This window comes from Dermacentor andersoni, chromosome 4, assembly GCF_023375885.2.
Source record: "Dermacentor andersoni chromosome 4, qqDerAnde1_hic_scaffold, whole genome shotgun sequence".
Taxonomy (NCBI): domain Eukaryota; kingdom Metazoa; phylum Arthropoda; class Arachnida; order Ixodida; family Ixodidae; genus Dermacentor; species Dermacentor andersoni.
In genome coordinates this window covers 203,942,959-203,961,788 of record NC_092817.1, presented here as the reverse complement: position 1 = coordinate 203,961,788, position 18,830 = coordinate 203,942,959, and the positions used below count along the sequence as shown (strand labels likewise).

Sequence of the window (18,830 nt, the reverse complement as noted above, 5' to 3'; positions counted from 1 at the left end):
CGACGTAATCTTCAAAATTGACGTCCCCGAGAGCATCACCAAAATCAGTGCTGTCAAGCTCGCTTATTGACGCTTCCTCCGAAGAAATTGCAGAGACATCCTCCGAAGAAGCTGTTACAAAACCGCAAGCCCTAAAGCAGTTTGCGATTGTTTCTTGCTTCACACGATCCCATGCTCGCGCTAACATGTGAATGGCACTGAGCAGGCTCACCTCGTATTTTGCGGAATTATTCATGCACAAAATCATGGGCTCGAGGAAGTGCCGCCTGTACAGGACCTTAACATTCTTGATGATGCCTTGGTCCAATGGCTGCAAAACAGCTGTCGTGTTTGCAGGCACAAATGCGAGGCGTATTGCACTTAAGGCTGGCACATTCACGTGAGCACTGCAGTGATACACAAGGAACAACACCTTGCGGTTCGAAGAAGCAACCTTGCGGTCCAATTTCGTTATCCAGCTCTTGAAGATTTCAGCCGTCATCCACGCTTTCTTGTTCGACTCATAGTCCACAGGCAGCGTCTTTATGCCTTTAAAACACCTCGGCTTGGCGGCTTTCCCGATCACAAGTAAGCGACATTGTTCCGTGCCAGTCATGTTTGCCACGATCAGCACCGACACCCTCTCCTTGCTGCGTTTGCCCCCAGCACAGTCGTCGTCCTTGAATGTCAGGGTATTCTCTGGTAGAAGCCGATAGAAGAGTGCAGTCTCATCTGCATTGAAGATGTCTTCCAGTCTGTATTCGCCGAGATATTCACGCAGCTTTCCGTCCTTCCACGTGGCGCATGTTTCCTGGTTAACGGACGCTTTTTCACCACACACGCTCTTAAAGACCAGGTCATGGCGATCTTTAAAGCGCGTCAGCCATCCATCTGACGAAACGAAGTCATCGATCCCCAACATTGTTGCAAGCGTTCGGGCTTTCATCGCAACAATGTCTCCTCTGAGAGGAAGTTTGTTGCTCCGGGCCTCCCTAATCCAAACCAGCAGAGCCTTCTCCAACTCTGGGTAAGCATCGGTGCGCATTCGCTTCCGAGACGTCTTCAACTTGTCGTTCTCAAATGCATCCATTATTGTGCGCTTGTTCTTGATGTAGTTTCAGTGCGTGTTCTGCTTGATCCCGTACTTCTGCGCTATGTCTTGTTTAGCGGCACCTCCCTTCTCAACTTCCTTCACAACCTCGACTTTCGTTGCCAAGTCGAGCGTGCGATAAGAGCCACGGTTTGCCATGGCTATCAACTGTGCAAATATGTACAGTCAATTCCGAAGCGTAGGATCACCCACGGAACAACCTAGCCAACGAGCTACACGCACAAAGGCCCTCAACCAACACATGCCACAGCACACGCCTCGACATACGCTGCGCGCACCGCACCCTGCAAGCCTAATCTCGCACAATCTCACCGCTGCCAGTATGCAGTGCTGCGTGCACCTATGGCATCCGCGTGGCCTCCGCGATCAGCTCCGGCGACGCGCGGCAGCCGCTTCGCCACCGGAGCTGATCGCAGAGGCTACGGCAGCCATAGCAATGAATAATCGCGCTGCTCCAACAAGGGCGGCGTTGCGGACGGCTGCAGTGGCGAAGACACCAACGTGGAACACGGAGCTGTTGCAGCACTTGAAAAAATTGCACATTCTACCAAAGAATGGCGGTCACCTCGAGGATCCCGGCTGAAAATTAACTTCCAATTAAACAATATTACTGGATGAGGACTTCGAATTATCAAGCGATTCCTTCCATGGGATTACATGCAAAACTGACGGGACCAGCACTTCCCTTCTAATTAACCAAAAATTCCAATTAAGCGGCTTCGAATTATCGGGAGTCGACTGTATATTAGCTCTGCGATTGTCTGGTTCAGCTCTGGTTCCCCAAAATTGGTGTCACGCTGCACACTGCTCATGTTTGTGCCTCCACCCATCTGGCAGACCACCCAGTCTGCCTGTGTTTACCGGAATGCCCGACGTGCTGATACTCTCTAGTGTGGTGATAATACTCTGGCATGAAGTGATGGCTGCAAACGCATAGATGCTGGCACCGATTGGATATCGACAGCCCGATGCGCTGCAGACACTCCGCTTTCCTGTTGCCTTGCAGAGGGACACGATGTCGCAGCTTGGCACGTTGCCGATCACAAGATATGCAGCCCACAACACAACAAGAACAATCCATGGTGCTTGCAAAAAGAAAGCTCGAGACCACTGACCACACAGCTTGTATCAACACAGAGCACACTGTGGCACAAGCAGACGACACTTGCTGCATGCAGGAAGTGCTTGAGTGTAGTGGTAAATTATCTATGTGTACTCTTTTTCTGTTGCATTTTTTTATAGAGTAATCTTAACCAACATTCCAAACTATTTCAAACAACATTTGTTCACCATAACATCGGAAAAATTATTGATGATGCAACCTGGGTAGCCAGTGAAACACCTCGCACAACTGACGTCAGTAGGGCTAGTTAGGTCAATTGTGAGGGGGCGGCTGATAACTCAGGTGGGCGCTGCTACTGCGATCAGTAGCGATGCACATTTTTAAAACCTTATAATAAATTACGCGCTTCATACGGAGTGCTTAAATGTCCCACTTAATTATCAGAAGGACCTACCCTAACGGCTCAGTATGTTTGTACAAAATCATCAAAATCATTTCAGGGTCGCTTTAACAAGAAAATGCTGGTCAACACTCCCAGGGCTAGATATACCCGCTAGTACACATGCAAATACAACCATGCAAAGTAAATACAACCATGCAAAGTAAATGCAACATGCAAAGTAAATACAACCAAGAAAGTGCACTAGGGACGACGCTTAATGTTAAGCTTAATGGCAAGGGCATTGCGTGCATAATGCAGACGGTGTGGTCTTGGGTGCCACACTTGTGGAAAGTTGTCTTTTCATCCATTTCCCTTTACCTTATTATTTCCACATTTAAATTAATGCAACAGTTAACCCTTTCCGGGTCAATGACGTTAATATATGGCGCCGCAAACAAGTTCAAAATGGTCGTTGCCGTATATTTACGGCGCCGTCTTTACCTACGTTTAAAAAGCGCACCAATTTCCCGACTTTTTCTTTTCTGTCATGTGCTACCACTATGTGGGAATACAGGGAATTTTTTTCGCGCGCCTCGCTCTCTCTTTCTGTTGCATGGTTTGTTTTAGAGCTAGTTTGCTCCCGCGCATCTATATACTACCGCTTGTGCATTGGCGCGCGCGCGGGCAGCGGTTTGGGTTTTGTTCTGCGGGTGGTTTCAGCTTCTTGCGCTTGCAAAACTGATGGCTATCTGGTTACTAATCGCTCAAAGGGCGACCGCTTGTTTCTCGCTTATTTAGTGCTCATAAGGGTGTGCATAGGAAGGATGCTGCCATGCATGCTTTCCGTGGCATTTTCTTTTTTCTTGAGACTCGCGAAAACTAATTGCCTCTGGTTGGCGATAAGATGAAGATTAGTGGAAGTTTGTCGCACGTTGTGCTTTTTTGACGGGCACACAACCACTCAGTTTTCTTGAGTGCGCGCACCTACGCAGTTCGATTACACTATGGATTTAGATATTAGTGTAAGAGCAGGAACATTTCAGAGGTGCGAAATATTCTCGTGTGTGCATTTCCAAAGCCTTGAACTATGTGTATAACAATGCATCAAATTTTTTTATACTTATGAGTTTATTTCCTTTTTTATTGTTATTATTCATGAATGAAGAGTACATACATACCAATGCAAAATTACGGTAAATTTTTCTCGAAATAAGTCCCTAAGAAGAATTGGAGTCTGCAATAAAAAATCGACCCTGTGTGGTCGCATATGGTGAAAGAAATCAACCCTCAAAGGGTTAATTTCCACTTTGCATTCTTTGGCTTCATTGTATGTTGAATGAAGTAGAAGCACCCATCCGTGAGATGATAATGCATTTGCACGATTCTAATGTGCCCCCATGTCTAACACGTACCCAAATGTTTCCAGGCTTAAAGTGAGAAAATAAAAGTGCACCTGAATGTAATATGGACAAGAATGTTTGTGCCTGATTTATAAAAGAAATATATAGTATGACCCCACGTTTGCGATCAGAAAAAAAAGGCGTGTACAGTTTTCATGAAAGGGAAACTTTTCTTTCTTAAGTGAGGTTTTGTATGAAATCAGTGCATCGTTATTGCTATTTACACTTCATTGGCCACATATATCAAGCAAACATGGCGGTATGCTTGAGCCATCACATTTAGAGATACTAGCACTACATGTAGTATTACTTTCACAAGTTTTTACGTGGCTCAGCATCAGACTTGTCGAAATATGTGGCCGAGAGCAATCCTGACACTCTGCGCAGATTGCAAGCTTGGCATGGCGGCAGAAGTGCTGGTGGTCTTATATGTCAATGCATGCGGTGATGAGTTGTGCAAAATTTCATGGAAGTGACAGTATCCCTGAAAACGATTGTTGTCGAGCACAACATGAACCTACAGCAGCCTTAAAAAAAATGTGCTCTGCCGCCATCTCTCAATGGCAATAAGTCTGACAGCTTTGGTGGAAGGCTGCTGCCAACGCCGCAAGCGCAGTTTTGGTTTCGGATCCGATTCTACCAGGCAGACAATATTCGGACTCATCTTTTGAGAAAAAGGTGCAAATTAGATTCGTGTAAATATGGCATGTCATTAATGTCATGCTGACATTGTCATTGCCTTATCCGGCTCATCTTGAAGTGCAGACATTAAGTACACAAATAAAAAGGAAACAAAGGGCTTTTGCTTCTTACTATTACATGGGAATTCTTTGCAACCAGGCATACTGGAGACTTGGTGCTACTATAGCAGGAAACAGACAGGTGCATTCTCAACGCACACCTCAAGCCTTCCACCGTTGCCCCGTGTTCATTGACCAGATGCATTGCGTAACATCACTTCTGCTCACTGACGCAGGCCATCGAGCTGCTGACCAACTGCTATGTCCTGGTGCAGGGCAACACAGTCGCCGCGCTTGGACCCTACAAGGGGCTGCAGCATGTGAGGGCTTGTTTCTACGTTTCTTTCTCAATTTTATTGCAAGTGGCAATCTCAAGATACTTCATGCACTTTCTGGTATCTATCTATCTATGTTAGGATCTAACCATTTTCCTGTCACGCCAACACTGGGTATGTGCTGGGGCATATGTGCCACTCCTCATAATAATCATCATAACATCATAAAAGATATCACCACCAAGTACACACCCATCATAGCATGGATGCACTGCCAAATGTTTTTTCTTTTCTTTTTTATCTTACGCAGGAGTGTCCTACCTTTTTAGTGACTTCCTGTCAAACATATGTAATGAAACTGAGATTGCTGCAGTCACACAGTCGGGGGGGGGGGGGGGGGGGGGGGCATTGGAAAACGGGGAAGAGAGAACAGTTAGCCTGTTAGCCTTCAAAACCCAAGTTGCTGAACATAGAAACGGTGCACTTGGTGAGGTTTTTCAGAGCCTGTGTTGGTGAATGCAGCATGCCGATATAAGGAGCACGAAGAAACAGCTGTGAAATAGTTGCGACGTGCCTAAGTTCCATTCCAGATTTTTGCAAACATGGTACGCAGCTGGAAACGAGCCTTGGGTAGTTCTTGTAATACAGTCGAACCCGACTATATCGAACCCGTCTACATCGAATTATTCTATATATCGAACAATTTCTGGTCACGGTATAGTTACAATGAGTATATATAGCAAAAATTACGCTTACATCGAACAAATATTGCAGTGACTTCCGATATATCGAACGTCAAGCGGCGGAAAAGTGCCCCCAGAAGTTGGCTTTCCCTCGCGGTAGCGGGGAAACCCGGCGGCGCGGCTCCATCCAACCGATCCAACCGCTCTCCCTACCGTGACCGCGCTGCCTCGGGCTGTTCGGGCGAACCGTCGACACTCCCCCTGTCGCGCATAGTGGAGTCTTTTATCCTCCCTCTTTCTCTATCATCTTTCACTTCCCACTCCCTCTCCCCTGACGACGCTTCGCCGTGCTCCCTCACGGGTTGCAGAATCAAGCGTCCTTCCTTTCTTTAGATGGCTATCTATCGACACTCCCCAGCAAAAAATGATCCTGGCCCGCCCATATGGCCTGCATACAGCGCTTGCTCAGACAGCCAATCAGAGGCTCCTGTGCGCTCTTCGTGCAAGATGGCCAAAGTGCGAGTTGTCTGGCTGCTTCTCTGGTTTATCGTGTTTGCGCCTTGTGGGCCTTCTCCCGCTGTGTTGCCGTGATGAAGCGGCAGAATTCGCCTTTCGTCGTGAAGATCGAAATCATAAATCGCGTCGAACGCGATGTACCCGCAGCGTGCGAGATTCCGAGGAGCACTCTCGGCACGATTAGGGCTAAAGTGGCCGGACTCGCAGCCCGGTGCCCATGGCGCCCGACGCGTACGCACGGCCGTGTACGAGGCGTTCTTCATACGTGCCGGTTTCCGCGTGCTCTGTGATGACTGTAAATTCTGATGAATGCGACGAAGCCGTTGCCGGTGTTGCCGAAGTTTGGAGCGAGCTGTCAAAATTTCCGGGACATTCGAATCAACGGTGGACGAGTTTGTGAGTGCAGATGATGGTGTCGCGACCACGGTAGAGCTCGGAAACGAAGACTACATCGCCGACATCATACCGAGCACAAATAAAAGTAGGCACGTTGAGGAAAGCAACTACGGTCCTTTGCCCACATCCTCCGAAGTGATTGGTGCACTCGCATTAGTCCAGTGCTTCTGCGCGAATGCGGAAGGTTGCGGCCTCAGCTGCTCCGACTCCTTATACCCGTGTCACACGGGCGTTTGGAAGGCCTTCCAACCGATAGTCAGTTGACTCAAAGGTCAAGTTCGAGCTGCTACACGGGCGGTTTCGAAGGCCGCCGAGTCAATAGTCTATCGAGTCAACGGAGCACCTTACAACTCTATCGAAATCTCGATGGCCTTTGAGCAACGGAAGCGGAAACAGCGCGAACATGCCCTCTCGTTCACAGTGTGCTCGTACTCACGGTTAGAAAGAACAAATCAAACAAAATGCTCTAAAAATACTATATATGAGTGTTATTCATTATTCAATAAAGTGTTTTTGCCACTTGACATGTGCGAACACACACCAAAACGGCAGCCGCATCGAGCGGCGCAAACGTTGCCACAGTTTCGCTACTCAACAACTTAAAAAACTAAACATATATGTATGGCAATGTATAAACAATTTTTTTAAATGTATAAACAAGCATAAAACAAATTATAGTGCTTTTAAATGGTTTTATATGTTGTTTAACTTTTCGTGACATGAAAACGAAAATAAAGATCCGCAGCGCCACACAATTTTGCGAGAAACGCCTGAACCACTCAATGGCCTTTCAAAAGTGCCGTGTAGCAGCGCGACAACTCCTTTGAATCGATAGAGTTGTGGCGTTTCAAAGGCCGTTGACTGGAAGGCCTTCCAAATGTGCCCGTGTGACACAGGTATTAGACAACGTGGGGAAGTGCGTGCGTCGCAGGCAGCAAAATTGCCCAAGCAGAAGAAAATGCAGGACTATTTTATGCGAAACTAAGCTAGTTTCGTCAATAAAGTGATTTTATATATGGTATGTGCTTTTATGACATCCAATTATTTAGCAGGCTTATATCGAATTATGCTCTATATCGAACTGATAGGCGTTTTTTTGCGAGTTCGATATAGCCGGGTTTGACTGTATCGAAGTCCTGCTCACTGTCCAGAAGGATGTTCCTGGATGTAGTTTGAGGCTCGTTGTGAAACCACAGCTCAATTGTCTTGACAACTTTCAGTCTCCTCTGCTTATTTTGCTCCTTTGGTCATCAAGACAAACTTGTTTACTCGCTCACTGTATTTGCAGATTGTACCATATTTACTCACATAATGATCACACTTTTTTATCAAAAGATATTGACGCAAATTCAGGGGTGCAATCATTACACGAAATAAATTTCCCACAAAAATATTTTTTTTTTTTCATCCCAGTTTGCTGCGGGATGACAACAGGTCAACAAATAGGCGGCGGCCGCTGTATGTAGTGCGGGGCACGAAAACAAAAATGGCGGCCGGCAGAGCAAGTCAAACACGCCAAACGCGATTTTTTTTCTTCTCGTGAGTACATTACATGCATTGAAACAGTTTCTTCCGTATCAGTAATTAATAATATCATTAATATCGGCAAGTTTCCGGCAATAACGTAGCCATGTCCACTTTGAGGGGACAGAAACTGATGGGCACGCTTAGCTGCCAGTGACATAGAAACACAAGGTGGGCATGCTGTGGAAACTACGGTATTTGTCTTCACTGCTATCCTAATACGGCACGTTTCCACTAAGGGTGGGCTAATATTATAGCTGTGTTACAAGCATCGGCATATGAATAGGGTACACTTCTAACGTATCAGTGTAAACGTGGCTGCTATCGTTGCCACTCGCAATTCGTTGGGTGCCCACGAGTGCACATGAGAAGAATCGAATGGCACCTTTATTGTTGTTGTTGTTGTTGACCACAACCATTATAAAGCCTACACATAATAAAGGCAAGCTTGGTTGTACCTCCTTTTTTTTTGTCACGGAAGTGCGGAAAGGGATGAAATGGGGCATCTGCTTAAGAATGTTTGGTGCATGCAGACCGCTTGGTTTATCTTCAAGAGTCGTTCGCATAGCATTCGACAGATGGTAAGCGCAATCATTATTAGCTAGACTTGGCACATGATATATCGCTGCGGCAAGTTCAGGGTGCGATCATTACACGAGAAATTTAAAAAGTCGAATTTTGACAACAAAATTCAGGGGTGCGATCATTACACGAGTGCGATCGTTATGCGAGTAAATACGGTAATTACCATATTTATTCGAATCTAGGCCGATAGCTTTTTTCAAATAACCATATTTCAAGCTCTAGGGTCGACTTAGATTTGAGTATTTTAAGAAACGCACCAGTTTTTCATTGAAACTGCTAAATATGGTGCATAGCTAGTGCCATCTAGAAAAGTCAGTATCGCAGCCGCTACAAGCCGTGCCAGTAGCCAACCGTACACAAGCGAGGTCCCCATTTTGACCTGTGTCGTGTCGGCCATATCGGTGTGCGGCGTGGTGTTATCGCGATGGCACCAAGCAGGAGATGCCACTACAGTGCCGCTTTCAAGCGAAAAGTTGTGATAGCCGCAGGGGCATCGTCGAACCTTTAAGCCGGGCAGGACTTCGGCATCGATGAGAAAAACATCCATCGTTGGAGGGGACAACAACAAAAGCTTATTGCGTGCGCCGCAACGAGGATGGCATGTAGCGGGCCAAAGAAAGGCCGTCACCACGAAGTGGAGACAGTTTTGGCCGACTTTGTTCGGACACAGAGAGCAGCTGCCCTTCCAGTGACAACAGAAGTTCTCCAAGTGAAAGCTAGGAGACTTTCGAGGCATCGAGGCCTAACGCTAAAGGATTTCAAAGGCAGCTGGTGCTGGCTTCAGAAATTCATGAAGCGCTTCAGCTTCAGCCTCCTACCTCGCACTTCAATCACCCAGGAGCTGCCAAGCGAGTTCGAAGAAAAGCTGATAGCTTTTCAGTGCTACGTGCTGCGAAAGAAAGAAGCAGCAGGCTACAACCTTGGGCAAATTGGCAACGCCGACCAGATGGCTGTGCATTTTGATATGCCAGTGGGGTACACCGTGAATGAAAAGGGTGCCAAGGAGGTGAAGGTGCACTCTGCGGGCTACAAGAAGCAGCGCGCAACTGCGATGCTGTGCTGCACAGCTGATGGACATAAACTTCCTACTTATATTTTATTTAAAAGGAAGACGCTGCCTGCTCGGGAAACATTCCCAAGAAATGTCATTGTGCGGGCAAATGAGAACGGGTGGATGACGGGTGCGATGGTGGAAGAGTGGGTTAAGATTGTGTGGCGACGGCGTCCAGGAGCCCTTTTGACAAAGAACTCGCTCCTTGTCGTCGACTCTTACCGTGGGCACTTGACCGACAACGTGAAGGCTGTGCTAGCCCCAGCGAACACGGACCTTGCTGTCATACTGGGTGACATGACGGCCCAGTTGCAGCCACTTGATGTCTGCATGAACAAACCTTTCAAGGATCGTCTGCAGAAATATTACACGTATTTTGCTTGAGCACCATGAGAAAAACTGCGATGTCTAGCCACGCTATAAAGCATAAGAAAGCCATGAAGGCCCACAAAATGGCTTTTGTTAAGTTAAGCAGTGCAGCCCTGTCAACCGCAATGAACATCGACGAAGGGGCGAGGAGAGCAAGCCCCTCATCGATGCCTCCTGCTACATCAGCTCCTGCACACATCTTGGTACGTGGTTTTCTATTGAAGAAAGGTGTTGTGAAGGCTGACATTATATGGTGTGTGAATGCTGTAATGACTCATGCATCCCTCCGTTCCGTGGCATCATCGGCGCCGCCCTTTCCATTGATGTTGCAGTCTTGTGAAATTGCCACAGAAGTACAATGGAGAAAAGACAATGGGGATACTATCTGTTACAGAATTGCATCATTCTTGCGAAAGAAGCTGCCATCAGCTCTTGCTACAGATGTAGCATTCCATGAATCGCTAAACGAAGTAGCACAGAAAGAACAAATGGATGTGCTGTTCAGATGCTAGGATTCAACTGATGCTACTGTAAAAACTCAGTACCTGACTTCATGTTTTCTCCTGTTCTGAAGACCTAACATTTGCGTTCAAGAAAGCCATAGAGGATATAAAGCACAAGATATTGCAACTGTCAATGGATGGGCCAGATGTGAACTTCAAGTTTTTTAGATACCCTAAGGAAGAACCCAGTTGTCACGACAGGGACAAATCTTGGACATTTGAAGCTGTGGCTTGCACATGGTCCATGGTGCCTTCAAAACAGGCCATGCAGCAACTGGCTCGAATTTGGTAGTCTTCTTGGGTAGCATTTATAACCTTTTCAAGTGTTCCAGTGCGCCGTGCTGAATACACTCGCATCACAGCAAGCACATTGTTTCCTCTCAAATTATGTGCGGTTTGATGGCTTGAAAACGGCATCGTGGTTTCAAGATCTTTTCAAGCAAGTATACTACAGTCGAACCTGACTCTGTCGAACCCGTTTACATTGAATCATTCTATATATAGAACAATTTCTTGACACGGTATAGTTACAATGAGTATATATAGCAAAAATTACGCATACATTGAACAAAAATAGCAGCGACTCCCGATATAATGAACGTCAAGCGGCGGAAGAAGTGCCGCCAGAAGTTGGCTTTCCCTCGCGGTAGCGGGGAAACCCAGCGGCGCGGCTCCATCCAACCGCTCTCTCTACCATGACCGCGCTTCCTCGTGCGAGCCGTCGATACCATCCTGCAAAAAATTATCCTGGCCTGCCCGCCCGCAGCGCTTGCTCAGACAGCCAATCAGAGGCTCTTGTGCACTCGTCGTACAAGATGGCGAAAGTGCGAGTTGTCTCACTGCTTTCCTGGTTCATTAGACAGTTTTAGTTTAGCGTACGCAACTTATAGCGTACGCTATAGGCTATAGTGTAGCGTACGCTAAGCAGTGCACATATTTTAGTTTTATTTGGCTGGCGAGATCTTTGGATCTCAGAGGCCATATGCTGTCATTGCGGCTATTTCCCGACTGTAGCGATAGGTGGTGCTGACATCTCGAATGTTTCTTTCGTTAGGCTTCAATTCGTTCGAAATGAGAAGCGATCTCTAAAACACCACAAGGTTATCCCTAATAGTCTGTCGTCGAAGCGGCCTGAGACTAAGCAAAAGCCGTTTACACAATCATTTGCTATGAACGAAATGCATTTTACAAAAGCAATGCCAAATTCAATTCGAAGCGTGCAGCCGGGACCACTGCCATGTTTCACGCAAACTCTGCAAACCACGCAAGAACGCTAGTGCTAAATCTGAGAAAGAGCGTGCGTACGCTATGCACTATGGGTCGTTTAGCGTTCTGCGCATGTGCAATGATGACCCGCAATTTTATAGCGTACTCAATGGTACAGCGTACGCTGTACTAAAGCTGTCTATTGTGTGTGCGCATTGTGGGCTTTCTCCCGCAGTGTTGCCGTGATGAAGCGGCAAATTCGCTTTTCGTCATGAAGCTCAAAATCATAAATCGGGTCGAACGCGGTGAGCAGTCAGATGTCCCTGCAGCGTGCAAGATTCCGATGAGCACTCTCAGCACGATCGTGAAGAATAAGACATATTAAATCTATGGCATAAGGGGGAGGTTAGGGCTAAGGTGGCCAAACTAGCGACCCGGTGGCGCCTGACGCGGACGGACGGCTGTATGCAAGCGGTTCACCTGAAATTGTTTCAGCCGTGCCCACTTCCACGTGCTCAATGATGATTAAATTCTGATAAATGCGACGAAGCCGTTGTCAGTGTTGCCGAAGTTTAGAGCGAGCTGTCAGGATTTCCGGAAGCTGTTGACAAATCAGTGATGGACAAGTTTGTGAGTGCAGATGATGGTGTTGCGACCACGGGAGAGCCCGAAAATGAAGACTATATTGCAGACATCATACCAAGCACAAGTGAAAGTGGGCACAATGAGGAAAGCAACGATGGTCCTTTGCCCACATCTTCCGAAGTGGTTGATGCACTTGCACTAACTAGTCTGGTGCTTCTGCGCGAATGCCGAAGGTTGCGGCCTCAGCTGCTCTGACTCCTTAGTCAATGTGGAGAAGTGCGTACGTCGCAGGCAGCAAAATTGTCCAAGCAGAAGAAAATGCAGGACCACTTCATGCTAAACTAAGCTAGTTTCATCAATAAAGTGATTTTATACATGGTATGTGCTTTTATGACACCCAGTTATTAGCAGGCTTATATCGAATTATGCTCTATATAGAACTGATAGGCGTTTCTTTGCGAGTTCGATATAGCCGGGTTCGTCTCTACCAAACTTGATAAAGTATGTGGTGTGTTCAGCTAAAGCCAAGAGCAAGCCAACATGCACCAGCTACGCCACAGTTGATAGTCGCTGACACAATGCTTCTGGCAAAACTGGCTTTCATGCCATCAGTGGCCAAGGCATTGAAGCCATTCCAGGCCGAATTTTAGACAGACAATCTGATGGTTGCCTTCCTTTCTGCAGCATTGTAGGCTATCGTACAGTCGCTGTTGGGAGGGATCATTAAACTAAAGACATTTTAGACGCTGCTGACATGCCCTTCAAGTTGCTTATTAAAATAGATTTGGTGTGAGAACATCGTTTCTGTCAAAGCTTTTGATGTTGGTTTCATGGTTTGTTGGTTTTTATGTTGGCCAAAAGGAACTTTGAAAAGCTGCAAAACCATCTCCACTTGCACTGCTTACTTTCAAGAAGGAATGCATTTCTTTTTTGATGGTGTACTCGCAGAAGATTGTGGAAAGGTCGCCTCTAAACTACAAGCTAATGATAGGAACAAGTTGCTTGGATCCGGACTGCGTCTTCTCGGTGGAGGTTGGCAAAATAAAACTTCCATGTACTGGAAGTTACAGCTTGAGTGATACCGTGAACAAGCATCATGAAGAACTCAGAGGAGGAGGAAAAATAAACTTTGTTTTAGGACAGCAGGTTTGAGACCTAGGCCTCTCTACCTAGATGATGGCCTCAAGCCTTCAGCCTCTGGCGGCATCTTCGGCCTGCTGGATTGCCTTAAGTTGGCATTCCGGTGCACAGCTGAGCAATGCGGTCTCCCACTGCTCTCTGGCCTTGTGTATTTTATTCTGTATCGCTGTCCGAGGACAAGCCCAAACCATATGTTGTAGGTCCACCCTTTCTTGACAGAAGCTACATCTATCTGTGTAAAAGTCCGGGTAGTAGCGGTGGTAGGCCACCAGGTTCGGATATGTATCTGTTGGTAAGAGCTTCCATGCCGTCGCTTGCCGTATAGGTTAACGAGGAGTGTGCTGGGGGGAAATTGGCCTTTCCGAATTTATAGTGTTTGGTGATCTCGTTAAAGCTGGTCATCCGGTCACTCTCCGTTCCCAATATTTGCATGTCACCTGCTTGGCCTGTCAGTTCTTGAGCCAGATTGTGCACTATTTCTTCCCCGGGAAGGGAGGAGTGTGCGGGTGCCCATATAATGTGAACGCCTTGGTCTTCACGAAAGTTGGTTAAAATTCTCAGCACTTCCGGCGAAGAACTCAGAAGCAATTTTTTTTTAACTTGTTTGGGCAGTAACTACTCTATGTAATGTTGTCCTGTACAAAGGGTTGAGGGCTAGAGACTACATTATGTTTTGACTGGTTGTCCGGATGATCATATTTTGTTCTCGCAAACTTGCCCGGATGTTCTCGTTTGAGTGCCCGGATAACGGCTCTGGCTTTTGGCTCAAGGTCACTTGAAGATAGCCCACAACGGCAGCTAAAAGTATTTCACCCTTAAAACAAGCACTTGTGCTGGAAATACTCACAGAGCACCGGTGGCTGACTGGCTTGGAAGCAGAGCCGGCACACCGATCCTATGTGCAAGTCAGTTCGCTGAACTCTGCAGAGCTACTTCTGAAGAACTTTGGTAGTATGGCACAGAGACCGTACACCTTGTGGGTTGGGCTGTGCTCACGAAACCATGAGGAGTTGTTTATCGTTGTCAAGATCATCCTCACCATGTCCTATGGCAATGCTGTCATTGAAAGCGGCTTTTCTGTAAATAAAGAGTGCCTCATAGAGAACCTGAAAGAAGAATGTCTAATTGCACAGAGAGTAGTGTATGATGGAGTTTCAGCAGCAGGTGGTGTAGCCAGTGTTGACATAACAGACAGTATGGTGGAAATGTTACGTGGTGAAATCTGTGTGGGAGGGGGACCTCAAGAAAAAATATGCAGATTCCACGCACTGTGGGAATCGATGTAAGCAAAGCTTTCTGTTCTGGTTGCTTTGATCGACAATTATTAGCGGTGATGTTGATGGTGAGAGCTTATATTCTTAAGCGTTTAGTCCAATGCAAGAGTGGGCAGTTGATGTTAAACGTTACCTTGTGTACACCACTGCTGTTTGTCTGCGTAGTCCATCGAACACACAGGGAGACGTGTTTGCTTGAAGCATTGGTGTGCACCATTGTACGTAATCTCTGAGAGGGTTGAGCATTATCATTGCCTCACATGACACATTGCATTGAAGTGTTAAACTTCAATTGAATTATGGGTCTGTACGTACCAAAACCAAAATCTGACTATGAGGGGCACGTCATAGTGGCAGACTCCGGATTAATTTTCACACCATGATGTTCTTTAACGTGCGCCTAAATAAGTGCACTAGCGTTTTTGTATTTTGCTCCCACCGAAATGTGGCTGCCAAGATCAGGATTGAATCTGCAACCTCGAGCAGTGCCATAGTGGTCAAGCTACCGCAGGAGGCACAGAAGTGTTGATTCGGCATGCGCCTTCTTCCTTAGTGTCGCACAGACCCTACGGTGATTTAATGCGGCTTTGCATCTGCATGCCCTGCATCAGTTGTCCACTTGACACATTTGTACGGTGCTTACTTTTTCAGAAATAGCAGAAGCGCACCGTCCTGTGCCTTCAATTTACCCACAGCCGCAGTTTCCTTGCCTTCTCACGCCATCTTTTTCCCTCTCCCACTCTCTCCTCCTGTATGGGAACTGCGAGAGTGGCAAGGCTGTTATTGACTCGTTACACGACTGGGTCAGTTCTACCCATTCTCCGCCTCCTCTCCCCTTTCCTCTCTAGAGTTCTATCAACGTCCTCTCTGGACTTTCACGTTAGTCGAACGGTAAGTGCTGCAATTTCTGCAATGCCTTTGCGGGGAGTCATGGATAATTCACGGTTGTCAAGAGGCCAATGTGGCAACACCCAGGGAGCTCCAGAGGGCATTGTGCACATGCCACGCGACGGAAAGATCCAAACGAGTTTCTCGTGTCGACTTTCCTTTCTGTCAGGCTCTTTCCATGTATATGCACGCTCTGAAGCATCCTGCGACTGGGCATGCAAGAACACAGCAGCAGCACAAAAGTCCAAGGAAGAGGCGAAGAAAGCTTTGCTTTAAAAGAAGCAAGGCAGGCGGTATGCATTTGAGGCTGAACAAAGCAGGAAAAAGGGGGACCACCTACATCAAGTAGCTTTAACAAAAAGAAGCAAAGGCTCATCAGTGGAGCACAGAATGAGGCTTTTCTTCTCCAGGAGGAAATTGACGCTCTAAAGCCATGAATAAATGTGCTCATAATCTCATTTTGGTGCTGCAGTAAACTGTTTAACCTGTTCTGTTTGTGGAATTCTCTTTGTGAATTGTGCCTCTGTATCGACTCTCAAACTTTCCTTTTTAATGTTCAGGAAACTTTATTGACTTTATCAAGGAAAACCTGGAAAATTCAGGGAATATATATATATTAAGTAATTTAGTAGGCACCCCGAGTGTGTAAAGTGAATTTCGTATATATTAACAAGTATCTGATGGATATTTAGATAATTTACTGTGCTTGGGAAAGTGCATTTGCAGGCAGCTTAAACTAGATGGCGCACCACATTCAGTACTGGCGTGGCCGGCATGTTGTGGGAAGGCCACAGTTGGGAGAAAGCTTATGTGAAAAGGAATGCCTCTTTCTGTCATCTCCTTTTATTTCCAATTTGTCTGTTGAATAACTTTTGTATGACTGCGTCAGTTTTCGTATTTCTTTTTGCATTCACCTCGGGATAATGCAAGGAACACATTGTGGTGCAGAACTGGCCAGTTATGGAAGGGTCACGGGGCCCCTTGAAACAGCCCCTAAGCAGACGACGCTTGCACCTAGCGTTTGTTGCTATGATGTAAGTGCCGGCACGCTGCCTTCGAGATTTCTCAGCGTGCTGCATTAAGCCGCAGGGACTACTTTATCTTGGGATGTCATGCTGAGAAGCTGCATGCCTTAAGTCATGCGTCACTTCTGATGAACGATAATGGCAGCATTTTTTTTTAATATTTTTTTCTTTTTGTTTTGGCAATAAAAGCAGCTATTTCTGTGAGCTTTTCGGGACTCTTTTACTCCTATTTAAAACGTCAAATTTTGCACAGAGGCTTCTTTATGTTACATTATCCTAAAGTAGGCTTTTTATGCCCTCCAAAATTTCATTGCAGTTGGCTTTTAAGGGTGATGGTTTGGACTAGTTGGCTTTCCATTTTAGATTGTGTGATACAGCACGAAGCAGGGACAAGGGACGCAAGAAAAACGAGGACAAGTGCTTACTGCCAACTGAAATTTTATTGCCTGGTGCAAGGTGTTATACATAAAACACAGAGAGAAAACGACGTAAAAAATATATATGTAATGAGACACAATACAGATCAAATACAGCCTTTAAGCTCCTTTTTTTCCACCTCAGTGTGACCTTCTAGGTAATAGTCAACATTTGTGTTATCGATCCTCTTGTGTCTGTGTTTCATATGCCTGCCATGTTTCGAACGTTGAATCCTTGTCACCTTGCTCTGCTTCCCGTCGATCTATCAGTGCTGTAATTTTGACGTGGGCTTTACCAGAGTATTGTGCCCACTGCATGATTTCCCAGTTTAGGGTCATATGCCCTCTGTGACACAGAATATACTTGGCCTGTGCAGGTTCGCAAGATAGTGGAAGACACAATGAAGAACATCCACCCCGTCTACAACATCAAGGTGGGCTGATCTCTCTCACAGGCCTTGTTCAAAAGCTGATAGGTCACACGCTCGGGTCAAGTTAAACCTGTTGCAACATTATTTCTCAACCTTAGGCTCCCATTCAGCAGCATGGTCAGTTTTGTGCATTGCCAGGCGGCCAAAAGCTTCTGGAAGTTTTGAACTGCAGCATAAGACGAGTTAGTGGCAACATTGTAGAATGCCTGCTTGATTAGAACTGCAATGTGGTATACACCATTATCTGTGTCTTAAAAAGTAATTGTGTCATTAAACAAAATTTGTGAGCTTAATCTTTGCATTTTTGTGTGTTATTGTTTGCCCTTCACATTTCATTTGTCAGGTATATTTTTCTGCCTTACCTTTTTCATGGGTAAATTATTTTTCTAACAGGAATTGACGAAAAAATGGTGGAAGCAAATGTAAATGCAGTGTTGGTTCCAAAGCATTTAAGCTCCCTATTTTCCATTACTTCGTGCAGGACTGTTCATATGTTTTGTGGACATGAGCATGGCACGTGAATCAACTTACATGAACATAACGGCGTTCTCTGTGCCATGTTTGTGGAAGATATGAACTGTGTCCGATGCCACATGCTAGACGTTATGAAGTTACTGTTGAAGACACCCGTATCAAAATGATGCTCTTGGAAGGGCATCAAAAGGTGTCCTGACTTGTCAAACGGTCTGCACGACATGACGACTTCTCTGTTGCATGGCTGTCCCAATGTCAGGCCCTGATGATCAAGCGCGAGCTGGCCAAGGACCCCAAGCTGTGCAACGAGAATTGGGAACGCTTCCTGCCGCACTTCAAGGCCCAGACGCTGTCTAAGCGTAAGAAGCCCAAGAAACAGCGCATCAAGGGCGAGTACACGCCCTTCCCACCACCACAGCCAGAGAGTAAGGTGCGCCAGCCTTCCCTCACTTCCCTTGGCTTGCCTCTGTGCCGTAGCTGCATTGCAGTTGCTGCTACCAAGCCTGAGGGCTTGTACGAGCTTAGCTTGAGAACTGCAGCTTAACTCTTTCTTAACCGCCGTTGCTTGTAATTTATGGGTGAAGCAGGTAATTTCTGTCATACCACTTGTTAATGGGCCTTGAAAGCCGACTTAAATGAAAGGTCACTTTTGGGAAATTGATTATAAATGAGTACCACAAGTAATCTTAGCAATACTGCAGGGCATGTAATTGGCTTAATTTTCTTATTAAGAGCCTTTAAACAGCAGCTAAACAGACCGTGTGGGCATCTGGTGGTTGGTGGACACGATGCAAATCCCAGACCATGGCATCTA

The 18,830-nt window shown here is 46.3% G+C and overlaps 1 protein-coding gene across 1 annotated transcript in view; it reads left to right on the top strand.

Moving 5' to 3' along the window:
- Positions 1-18,830, top strand: part of LOC126538326 (KRR1 small subunit processome component homolog) — a 62,703-nt gene that overhangs the window by 28,384 nt on the left and 15,489 nt on the right. The window contains exons 5-7 of the mRNA XM_072288012.1: positions 4,912-4,995; positions 17,489-17,545; positions 18,276-18,446. Coding sequence (XP_072144113.1) covers positions 4,912-4,995; positions 17,489-17,545; positions 18,276-18,446 — 312 coding nt within the window. The remainder of the gene's footprint in view (positions 1-4,911; positions 4,996-17,488; positions 17,546-18,275; positions 18,447-18,830) is intronic.